This window comes from Melospiza melodia, chromosome 3 (assembly GCF_035770615.1).
Source record: "Melospiza melodia melodia isolate bMelMel2 chromosome 3, bMelMel2.pri, whole genome shotgun sequence".
NCBI classification, from domain to species: domain Eukaryota; kingdom Metazoa; phylum Chordata; class Aves; order Passeriformes; family Passerellidae; genus Melospiza; species Melospiza melodia.
The window spans coordinates 121,096,510-121,109,176 of record NC_086196.1 but is presented as its reverse complement, the minus strand read 5'-3'; the positions used below and the strand labels follow the sequence as shown (position 1 = coordinate 121,109,176).

At 37.8% G+C, this 12,667-nt stretch overlaps 1 protein-coding gene across 29 annotated transcripts in view; it reads left to right on the top strand.

Moving 5' to 3' along the window:
* RIMS1 (regulating synaptic membrane exocytosis 1) overlaps positions 1 to 12,667 on the top strand; it is a 303,629-nt gene that overhangs the window by 143,351 nt on the left and 147,611 nt on the right. For 27 of the 29 annotated variants that reach the window (XM_063152955.1, XM_063152927.1, XM_063152928.1 and 24 more), the window contains 2 exons: positions 898 to 1,238; positions 3,416 to 4,287. In XM_063152955.1, the coding sequence (XP_063009025.1) occupies positions 898 to 1,238; positions 3,416 to 4,287 (1,213 nt within the window). The remainder of the gene's footprint in view (positions 1 to 897; positions 1,239 to 3,415; positions 4,288 to 12,667) is intronic. The other 2 variants (XM_063152946.1, XM_063152939.1) reach the window with 2 other exon arrangements.

The window sequence follows — 12,667 nt, the reverse complement described above, 5'->3', positions numbered from 1 at the left end:
TCTGGTGAGTTGCTCCTGTACATAAGACTGTCTCTACAGCATACAGGCTGGAAACATGAAGTCTTGCTTTAATGTGTGTGCTCCTGTATATCTGTGTGTAAGGAATTAAACCCTCCAGTTTTTTAAAAAAAATCCTAGGCACCACAGTCTAGGCACACAACTTAATTGTGATTTACAGGGACACAAGTTTGTTAAGTTATTATTTGCAGCTATCACTCAAAGAGATAATGATGATGGTTTGCAAGTAGTACAGAATATGGTACTTCTGCATTATTTTCATTTATGTATTTAGTTTTCTGTTAGTAGATTTCTTAAGGTTTTACTTTACACCTCTAAGTAGTTGCAGTAGGTGTAGCTAAAATCATTCACAGTACATAATGAATTTATTTGCAGGTTAATGTGGAGTTATTCAATGTGAGAAAATTAATTCACAAGAAAATACCGTGTCAATTTTCTGTGACCACAGAAGTTGGGAGTTAGCTGGGCAGGACACTGCCCCCTGAGGTACAAGTCCTGTTTGCAGTCTGGTGGGCTTGTCTGTCGTGACAGCGATCCACACCAGTGGAAAAAACCCAACCCACTCCCCGCTGCATCAACCCCCCAGCAAGCACTGCTCATGTGGTCGGTGTGTGTCCAGAGGAGAGCTAGGGCTGGGCTGAGGGAGGATTGCCACAGGTAGGACTGATGTATATTGACAAGACATTTTGGAGAAGCTCGCATAGCATGTGCCTGTAGGATGCTTGGCTCTAGCCAGTGGAGAAGCATGTTCTGGGTCCTGTCATGAGCACCAGCCTCCCTAGCTCAGAGAGCCAGAGGCCGGCCCTGCTCGGCGGTAGTGAGCATGCATTCCGGGCTCTGGGAGGCAGCTGCACTGACTCTTTTGTTGTCTTCAACTAGGTTATGTGGGTATGCAATTTATGTCGAAAGCAACAAGAAATCCTAACGAAATCCGGAGCGTGGTTTTTTGGGAGCGGGCCGCAGCCGTCGCCCAGCCAGGACGGGACGCTGAGTGACACGGCCACGGGCGCAAGCTCGGACGCACCGAGAGAAAAGAAAGCGAGGCTTCAGGAGCGATCGAGGTCACAGACTCCCCTGAGCACAGCAGCTGCCTCATCACAGGAAATCTCCTCTTCCAGTGTGCAGCCTGACCGTAGGAAAGGAGCAGAAGTGTCGCAGCCCGCTATGGGCCCGGACCAAAAGCAAGCTTCAAGGTCTAGGAGTGAACCTCCAAAAGAGAGGTAATGCTTTCTGTCTAGATAGAGCCTACAATGCTAAATGCTAGTTCAGTTGGGCCTTCTGTATGTTTACTATTGTGCAAAAAAAAAAGAGTAAATTGATTTACTGACCAGGGAAAGATAAATTGTTGTTACCAAATACATTGTCTATTTTGGTCTATGGGACATAAAATGAGGAAAAAAATATTTTATGGATATTTCCATATACTTCAATGCCTTTTGATGTATACTTTGAATACAGAATTGTAGGTTACTTTTAAAGTTTAAATTTGACTGGTATTTTAAAATTATTAAGCAAAGAGCTTGAATTTTTAAAGCAACATTCTCCTAAAAAATCCACACCTAAGCAATCAGAAAACACCCTGTGGAATTCTTTCAGATAACCTTATGTTTTATATGAGATATCATTGATATTATTTCCAATTTTGTTGTTAGAAATAATATAGATACACTCATTTACATGTGTGAAGTGAACATTTATGTACAACAGCAATAGTGCCATCTTGAATGCAGAGCAAGTTTTTTGCAAGAATAAAGCAACCAGAAGCAAACTATTTTAAATGAGTTAAAGAGGTAATTCTTGAGCTGCATTCCGGGTGATGAGAAGTAGCAAATCAGGAGAGGCTAATGCAATGAAGCAGTTGCTGATCCTTTGGCTGCTGCCTGGCAGATGGCAGAGCAGTTGAGGACGGAGCCTGTGACAACAAAACAGGAGTTGGCCATAGAAGATTCTCCAGATTCTGGCCAGAATGGCTGATGATTTTTTTTCCCCCTAGCTATTGGAGCTGAAAATGGATGATGAGCAGTGGCTAGTAAACTACTGTGTGGGTGAGATTTGTCTGGGTGTAACTGTACAAATTCAGGTTGGTGTTACATATATGCATTGTATAAGTGATGACCGTCCATATACTGTTGACTGTTGTCCCTCTACCCAGGGAAGGCCCCCAGAGCAGCTGTAGCTTTTAGGGCAGGAAAACACTTTAGATTTCTGCTTTGCTGCCCAAAACTGAGATGTTCATATCAGTTATACAGAATTAGTGTTCTTTACTTGTCACTGAGAGTTTCAAATGAATTCCAAGCATTCTGATTAAAGACTATCTGTAGTAAGCTCCGGTCCTGTTAATTGCCAAAAATTCTGGAGAAACAGGAGATGAGGGGAAAAAAAAAAAGGGAGTAATGTGGATGATGTCCAACTTTGTTCTTTGTGAGGGTCTTTGATATGTAATCCAAAGATGTGTCAGTTGTGGAAGGGAAGATTCAGTGCCGCAAAACAAAGTCCTAGTGACTTTGTCCCGGTGTGCACTCTTCTCAAATACACTGCGTAGCTGTGTTCCTCCTTCTTCAAAATCAATGGATTCATATATGAACTGCTGAATGAAAGGGCAGTTGGAATGATGAGAGAAATAAAAATGTCCTCCATAAGGAAATTTTATGATTATTTGTCTTGCTTATTGGCTTGCAGAATATGAAAGAGAAAAAAATTCATGCAACTTCATTATTTATTGTTTTGTACTTATGTCTGCATAGAGAAATAACTTCTCATCCTTTTTTGGATGGAGAAAGTAATACCATTAATTTATCTCAAGGAATCAATCTGCTTTCCTTTACATGCTTATGAAATGGGCACTTCTTTTTAGAATTTCAAAGATAAATCAAACTAGTTTAAATATTATTTCTCGATATATTATCTTTTGCATTTTTTAAACTATATTACTTCTTTCTGTAATATTGTTGTGGTAGATACTCCATTTGGTGGTATTTACATCTATGCTGTCAGGGCACTTGAAGTGAATTGTGTGGTTAGTCTGTAACTCCCATGACTGCTTCCAGAAAAATGGAGAACATTCTCCAGTGCTCTGTCATAATGTTGCAGTGACTACAAAGACAACTCTGGGTCTTCTTACTTACATGGGTAAATTATCCATGTTAATATTAGTTTTTGATTTTACTCATTAATTGAACCATTCATAATTTATGTTTTTGTGGACTCTGGAAGTTGTTTGCTATTGGAAAATAAAATTAAGATGGAAGGATTAATAGATTTAATTCAAGGTAATGAATTCAATATTTTCTGTTTTGCCATAGCTTATCCTGATTTTGAAATTTTTTTGCATAACTTTATGCAAGTATTTCTATTTTCCATTCAATTCTTCATATTACTGTACACCTTTTCATTGTAGGAAGAAGGCAGTATTGGTTTCTGACCAGAATGGCAAAGGTGTAAAGAGTGAGCGTAAGCGTGTGCCAAAATCCTCACTTCAGAAAGAAGGACCAACAGACGACAGGGAGCGTAAAGAGCGGCATGAAGGTAGAAGGCTGGAGAAAGGCAAGTCACAGGATTACCCAGACTTGCCAGAGAAACTTGAGGAAGGCAAAGTGCCTGACGATGAAAAACAAAGGAAGGAAGATGAATATCATACCCGTTACAAGAGTGACCCCAATCTGGCAAGATACCCTGTAAAACCACACCCCGAGGAGCAGCAGATGCGCATGCACGCCAAAGTTTCTAAAGCACGACACGAGAGAAGACACAGTGATGTAGCTTTGCCACACACAGAAATGGAGGAAGCGGAGGTACCTGAGAATAAATTAGGAAAACGCTCACAATTACAGGGAACTCAGGACAGAAAATCTCTTGTGGAAACTCAGAGGTCGTACTCTATAGACAGAACAGGTGATGTAAGAATTTCTGTTTCTAAACAATTAACTAATCATAGCCCACCAACTCCCAGGCATAGTCCAGTTCCTATAGAACACATAGAATACAAGAACCACGATTCCTTTATAAAACAGAGCCGCCTTGATCCTAGCTCTGCTATTCTCATGCGAAAAGCAAAGCGGGAGAAAATGGAGACCATGCTAAGGAATGATTCCCTTAGCTCTGACCAGTCGGAATCAGTGCGGCCATCCCCTCCAAAGCCTCATAGAGCAAAAAGAGGCGGAAAGAAAAGGCAGATGTCAGTTAGTAGCTCAGAGGAAGAAGGGGCATCAACACCAGAATATACTAGCTGTGAAGATGTGGAGATAGAAAGTGAAAGTGTCAGTGAAAAAGGTAAGGACTTTTCTGTATATTATGCACATGGCCATGATTTGGGGAAAAAAAAAAATCTGTATTTTTCTCTCTCTTTTCCTCTTTTTAATCATACACTTTTTCCCCTTGACTTTCTTTTTTTTGCCAACTGAGAAGTGTCTTATACCTGATTACATGTGCTTTACAATGTTTCCTTTTGCATTCTTAGATGAGGTGATTACAGGTAGCATCAGCTGATGAGTTTCCTTTTCATTCTCTTCCCTCTTTCACCTGGAAGTGACAGAATTCAAGGGTTCTAGTCTACTCTCTTGATGATGTGTGTACTCCTTTGGTCATCACTTCATTCTTTTGTCTGTACGTAGAACAGACAAAATGGATGGATTGAAATTAAAAGTGAGTTCTGTAACAATCAGAGGAGACCATTATAAGATATGCAAATTTTTACTACATTTAATAAAATATCAAAAATCTGCCAGAGTCCATTGTTACTAAGGACAAGTAGATATGGGGCAAAGGGAGTGTTATGTAGAAAAAAAAAAGAGAATTGACAAAGTTGTTGTCTAGATGAATTTTCTCTTGAGCTAAGAAGTATGTTTAAAGTCTGTTATTTCAGTTTGTCTTCATCTGTTGACGGTAACACTCAGCAGCAAGGAATAACTTGTAGTACACTATGTGCTTTTAAACAAAGCCTTTCTTCTGGCTGAAGAAGTTAATCAAATTTAGGAATCCTGAACAGATAAAATAAGCATTGTCAGAAAAGACTGTGGCAGAATTTAGCAACAGCGTTACAATCCTGCTTTGTCTTTGGCTGACAGTACAGTGAGCTGGAAGCTTTTTGTGTCTTTGGTTTTTAGCTCCTTAGTTTAACTATCTGTGTTTGTACCTTGAAAGTTTCTTGCTGGTATTCATACTGAAAATTCCAAAGGCTTCTCTGCATTGCCTTTTAGTTCCTGGCACTGTTTCCTGATATGTCTGTGATTCATATATACTAATCTGTCTGTCTGTCTTTATCTGGTGTTGTGGTCTCCTAGCATCACCAAAAGCTCAAGGAATACATAGCAAAGATAGCAGATTTCTCTCCTATCCCATCTGGATTACTGCTTGTTTTAACTTTCTAAGCATGAGCTTTTCCATTCAAAGTATGGAAACTTGCTTTTCTGCTCATTTTTAAGAGGGAATGGTGATCATACTCTGAAAGTTCATTCCAGATTCCACTCAAACATAAAAAAAATCTCACTTATTTGACTGAATTTTGTCAAATACTGGAATGTATCACAGAGATTTTTACAGTCTCCATCCTTGGACATGCTCAAAACCCAAATGGAGAAGGCCCTGAGCAATCTGCTCTACTGACACAACTTTTGAGCAAGGGTATTTGAATTAGGGACTCACAGAGGTCCCTTCCTGTCTCAACTATTCTGTCTTTCTAAGAAAACACATCTCTTTCACTTATTTTGTGGCCATGTTTTAAGCTGACATTTGGATTTGTGTAATTTTCCCTGACTCCATCTGTTGGAAGTAGAAGTCAGTAATACAGCATTTCTTTTCCATCTTTCATTATGTTTATCAGTTTGAGGTTGCTTATGAAGTGGATGGAATTTCCCATAATCAGTGTAGGTTGTTCTGATAAACTGAAAGATTTTCTGTAAGTGAAGTCCAGGCTGAAAGTTACTGTACTGTACTGTACTGATATAATTACATTGATATAGTTGGTGTTACAATAGTCTTTCATAAGTAAAATCTTTCAATAGCTGCTTTCAGGCTCATGACACTGATCTCAGCTTTTGACCAATTTCCCCATGTACTGTTAAAACATAAAGGCTTAGATTTTTTTTCCCTTAGTCATATGTATTCCAGAGAATTTCAAATGTTGCTAAAGGTTTATGTTCTCAGTGACTGAATCAAGCTCTTGGTTACCTCCTAGACACATGTTCAGGGTCCCCCTTTACAGAGTGGAGACCTTGGTTAGTATCATATCTGAGTGCTACCTCAGTGTATTTGGATAAAAGTTATTGATAGGACTATGTTAGGGACCTGTCTGACCACTGACCTCCACATATGTGATTTACATTGTTGAGCATTCCTTGGGACTTTTTATCTAATTGCCAACAGAAATATGTGTGCGTGTGTATGTGTGGAGGGGTATTCAATGCATTAATTACAGAGGTATATTTATTAATTTAATAGTTATGATATTTAGACATTATTTTTTTTGCCTGATTTTATATGACTTTTCCTTAACAAGGATTGTAAATGGAAAGCCATTGAAGATGGGAGTGTATAGCCCATAAAAAAAGAAATAGGAAATATGAATAGAAATGAGAAAGCAGAAACATTTTTTGATTGTAAAGTATCCAATTATTTTTACAGTTACCTTTTCACCAGTACTTGAAATACTCTGGAGTATTTAATAAAAATAGATGGAAAGGCAGGAGATTTTATTACCTAAGAAAATATTTTAGAAATTCCCCAGTACTCTAAAAAAATGCTGCAGTAAAAGGATTTAGTTTTAAAGATGTATATATATGTAAATAATTTTAAAATGCTGCTATTATAAACCTGATCATAATCCCATTCTTTGCAATTTAACAGCATTGTTACAAACCAAATTTCACCAGAATTTCTTCAGTTCTTTGCTTGTAACTTGGGAGAAATACTGCACACGTTCAGTTATAGTGCTTTACTTTATAAGCCCAGGAGGGTCTGGAATCCATCCTCTCTTATCTAAATGTCAGCTCAGTCAGAAACCTGGTGCCAAAGTAACATAGATGAAGCTAGAAGCTTTGAATGGCCCTATAAAAAATCCCCAAGATCTTAAAAGTAATGTTTGCATTTGGTGAATGCCAATATGAAATGATCTGCACCTAAGTAATAAACACGTACTATTTTCAGTTCTATGTTGAACAAATAAAATAGAAGTTTCTGTGAGAAACAGCTTACAGGGATGTTTAAAGGCAAATGATGCCCCAGAGAAAGACACAATACAGGTAGGATGGATAAGACTGTATTGAAAATCAATAGCCAAAAATGTCATGTAAAGCAGATACTGTGCAAGTGTTATTTTTTAACATTTGCATTTCCTAGAAACAGATTAGTATTGCATTACCCTATCTTCTGAGCCCAAAAAACCTTCAGAAAAGCAACCTAATCTAGCTAGTGCATCCCTTGCTATTTACTTTTATAATTTAATATGTATTTCTTCAAAATTATTCAAAAAATTATGCACAAGCACTAGGAGATTTCTTTCCAAAGAGTAAACATATTTTGAAATCCACTGGGATTTTACTTCTTTGGTGGAAGATTGAAAGATTTGTGTCAAATTGTTTCCATGTTGGAGTAAATCTAGAGAAAGTGCTCTTTTTAGTGCCAAAGAAAAAGAAAAAAGATGAGTGTCATCTCAAATTCTTATTAAATTATCTACACCCTTTACAGGAAACTACAGAATGCTGATAATAATTTTCATTCTATTATTAATAGAGGCTGTAGAACTCCTTTTTCTGAAATTTGTGATAGTTGAACAACAGGTGGACTACGTTTCCAGTGAAGTCCTGGCAAGGTGAAAGGAATCTTTGTAGAAGGCATAAATTGCATTCATACTCCTTCAAAGACAAGCTAGAATAACATAAACCAGACCATTAAAAATTAAATCCAGACCTCACTTTAAAAGTAACAGTTTCTGCCTCCTGCCATCCAGTGAAGAATGCAAATTGTATTTGGCATAAGTTCGAGCAAACGTATTTTCTTTGAAGTTGAAAAATAAGAATTTGTGTAAAAATAGTAGATTTGTGTCCAGATGAAGTTGCATAAAAGTTACTATATCCATTGATGGATACAAGAGATAGTTCAGAATTTTTCATGCAACCTTTGAAACTGGAAGATAAGATATTGTTGGAAGTTGGAGCAATGTGGAGGAAATACGGCTCCAGTACTTTTATGTTAATTAATGAGCTAATGATGTTACATTTTGTGTACTTATTGCTCATATTTGCCTACATGTGTATTTTGTTCACCCAATTTAGGCTTGAAATTACAACTAATACTCACAAATTGGTAGTAAAATGTTGAAAACCTAAGTAAAATCACTCTTTATACTTGCTACTGGATTTATTTGGGAGTGAGGAGAGCATGATAGAATTGGCGCCTTCCTTGAAAAACAAACTCCTGAAATGGCTTTCTGCTTTCTTTCAGAGAAGACATGATTGTTTCATTCATAATGCCTTTCTCACAGTACTGCGAGAAACAGGGTGACCCAATTTAATTTAATTTCATTCTAATGACATTGATTTCTGGTTAGAAAATGTAATGGGCAGGGATCTTGCTGTTTTCTTGGTTTATTCCCAGATGTGGAGGTCAGGAGCAGAAAGGGATGCTGTGATTTGCTGGCAAATATGTCAGTGCTGGCTCAGCTCCAGGAGAAAGGATCTGGCCCCTTCCTCCATCCTTTTCTGGTGTTTGGTGTGTCCCTTTGGGTACTTGTGCTTGGGGGTGCTCCCGGAAAGGAAGAGAATGAATTATATCGTTGCCCCAAGGATTTGTTGCAAGCTCTGTGAGCATTGTTGACACGGAAGGTGGCTTGGGAGTTAGGAGGAACCACACACGTGCAGTAGGGCCTGTAAAGGAACCAAAAGAAAACATCAGGAAAGGGCTGTAGAGAAGAGGAGGCTGGTTTAAAATGTTTATAGTTATACTTTTTGACTGAGGTAGTTTCAGTCTGGAGTGTATGCTAGTCAAATTGTACTGTAACATCTGCTAGCATGTTTTAACATCTGTTTGTTTGGAGAGTTGGGCATGGAGTTTTAAAACTGGAGCAAAAATTGTTTAAAAGTGCGGCTGAGATTTACCTTAGTGTAAAATAAAATGTCCTTCCTAGGACGATTGCTGATTTTTAAACATTAGTTCAAATTTATCTTCTAGTCCTTGTGCAGTAATTTATACCTACATCTGATTCAGATTTTAATGGAAATATAATTTAAAATTATTTATAACAAAACTCTTGTTTCAGAGTTTTGTTCATTGCTAACATTATTCAATGCTATCAGTATTCAGTGCTTTTGAGCAGTGGAAATTATTTACAGTGCTTTTGGAGCTGTAAATAAGTCCTTGTTGAATTAGAGTTAGGCAGTAAAAAATCTGGTTTGTGTATATGAAATTATTTAAAGTACCTGCATATACAAGTGAGATGAGCTGAACATGAGTGGGGGAAAAAAGTTAAATAGTTTCCAAGATATCCTGCGTTTCAGAGAATATGTAAATATGTAACTATATACATGAGGATGTCATGGAAGATATGTGGCTGAATCTTCTTCTAAAATCATAATACAGCTTTTTCTAGTTTACCTTAAGAAGGTTGTGCTGGAGGAAGTTCAGAGGAAAGAGCAAAGTATCACCAAGGTCTATAAAACATGACAAATCAGGAAAGGTGGGATGGATTGTGGTTGAATAGTTTAGGAAAGAAGTGGAGGTGAAAAAAGAAAGCAGAAAGAAGTAGCTAAAGGGAGAGAGGTTGAGTGAGTGCTCCTCTCTTCCCCTGGAAGGCTGAGTTACTGCTAGGAAGGTTGAAGCTTGCTGCCAGAAACCATGTTAACCCTGAGGGTAGATATGCAAAGTTAAGAAAAACTGTAATCATCATTTCTTACTCAGTTGAAATGGAGGATTCCTGAAAAGAAAAATAATTTTCTTCAGAGCCTGCACTGAGATTGCTCTATGTTAGAAATGCTGCTGCTGTTCCTGTGGCAGGATCTGAGCTAAGCTGGGAACATCTGGGGCCAAATTCACAGTACCCCTATCTGTACCTTATTCTTTTTTTGTCAGCCTGTGAGCCATTTCCAGAAAAATCCATAATAATCTGATTTTGGAAAAGGAGAAAAGAAATGCACCTTTTGACTTATCAAGATGATGTCACAAACCATGAAGTCTAGGTTTCTTTATCTCAGTTGGCAAGACCTTATGTTTCATTGCCATTGATATGGCCTGTCTTCTGGGTTGCTTGATTTTTCCACAAGTTCATGATTTTATTAGTTGTTTGTTCTTTGCTGCTTACTTTTCTTCTGCACATCTAATTCATGAAAAAGCTACAAATTTGTCCTGATAGGAATTTTTCCAGTAGTAAGATGATTATTTTCATTACAGGAGGGCAGATACTGGAGCATGGTTGGATTGGAGTCTTATGTTCAAAATCACTCAATGTTTGACTCAGGGTACCTTTACTTTCAGGAGCTGAGAGAGTGTTTGAACTTGCAGAGAAACCCAGGGGCTCTATGGGCTTCTCCATGAAAGATCAGTTCTCAAGAACATCCAGCAGTCAGTTTTTTCTGTACAGAAGCCATTGCAGGTAGCAGGCATGAGAATGTGAGCATGAGCTCTGGGTCATGGAGCGCTTTTTAAGGGGCAAAGAGGGAGATGAAAAAGCCTTTGAAAAGCTTGCCCTAATTTTGGCTGCTGAGCAATACTTCTCAAAGTACTGCTATGAAGTTAACTGGACTTAAAACTCAGTAACTTGACATGCTGTTATAGCCAGAGGTTGATTCTTTCCTACACTTCTGACATTCAATATTTTTTGTATGCCTATATTTTTTGTATACCATAAAAATTATGTGAATTCAGCGTTTACTGTTACTCTTTTGATTTGAGAACTTAGAGAAAAAGATGAACTGTGAAAGATCAACCAAACTGAGTTTGGTAAAGCTGCATAACTGAACGGTCTGTGCAGAGTATTGAAGGATGAGTTGTAGTCTTGGAACTGAAATCCAAACCTTTGCATTTTTCCACTCGTATGGGAAATCCCTCCCACTTTGGGAGCAAAATGAAAGCGTATGAAAGAAAAAGGTAAATTAATTACTGGCTTCTAGAATAATATGTGCACCAATAATGTGTTATTGGTTTTAATTTTGGTTAATTATAGAGTTAACTAGGAACAAACAAGCATCTGATTCTGTTATTTTCTGAAGATGTTTATTCTATGTCCTTTTCTTAGTGTATTCATTTTCATCATCCTATTGAATTCAAACATAGGGTTATACTGTGAGGTGCTGAGTATTATTGGTTAGTAGTGTGCTAATATTTTTCTGATGCCTTTCCATATAGTTTTTAGTGTACAATAACACAATTACTGTAATACACAGGAACCATTCCAGTTTCTTTCTTTAAGCATTTCTTTGAGTAGATAGACTGGTCTATATGAGTTTTCTAAAATCAGTATACTGATAAACAGCTCTAGGAGAAACTTTATTGTGTCAGAAAGAAGGTTAATAATTATAAGATGCCTGTATTTCCTTTGAATAAATAAGCCTGGCTTCATCCTGTTCCTATCCATTTTGAATGTCCTTCTGAAAACTGTTTTCCCATATTTGCTCATGTATTTTTTGTATTCTTCTGATGATTTCTCTGTTCCTTCTTTCTCCTGTACAACATGTGAGCTTCAAAATCAGGGACTCCCAATCTACGCTTTGTAATCTCTTAAGCTGATTCTTATCTCCATTTCTCCCATGATGCCAAGCACAACATGTGCTATAGTTTCAAATATTCCCATCCCACTGGTGATATTTACTGACTAGCATATGAAAGGGCCATTCTTTGACTTTTTGGCCCAGTAGTGAATTGTGGCGCATTCTCGAGCTCCTCAAGAGAGGAGTGTGTGGAGGCTGCCTGTTAGGGCTTGTTCTTGGCCTGTGTCCTGCCTAGCAGTAAACAGAGAGTGCTGGCTGGGCCAGGGCACAGCTGTTCCAGGGATTACTCTAAAGGCACACTGTGAATGACAGCCCACTTGGCACTGGCTAACACAATGGTATAAGTTGTAGTCACTTGTTCCTTATTTAATTGTCTACTGGTTTATTGCCTTGCATTTAAGTTGTAAGTTCAGTGGAGTCCGGGTTTTCTTTTTATGGTTGTACATTGACTAATTTTACAAGATTTCAGTACGTGACTGAGACTCCAACTTGCCTTGATAATAAATTAGAATGCTTATTTAGTGCAAGGACGTATTATTGCTAAGTACCTTTTTGATCCATTTATCAGCAACCAGCAGAATTCAGGTTACTTTCTAGTGTCCTCTGACATGCTTGCAATCTCTCATAGATAGCTGCAGGTTGCCTCCATGAGCCTAGATGCCTGTTTTCACTACATACTAATTTGCTACTAATAAGCTAAATTACCCTTTTATTTGCCTGTTTGGTTTTCTTGTCAGGTATTAAAGTATGTATACATGTATGTATACTATGCATATTTCCGTGCTTATAAACATTGTGAAACTCTTTCTTTCATTTTTTCATGCCATATAGCCTTTTTCATCCTTTGGGTTGGTGTCTTTTTAGTTTGTTTTCGGTTATTTTGGTTTTGTGGGCCATTTAAGAGTGTGGTTGTGGGGTTTTGTTTTGACTTTGTTAATTTGTTTGTTTTACTGATG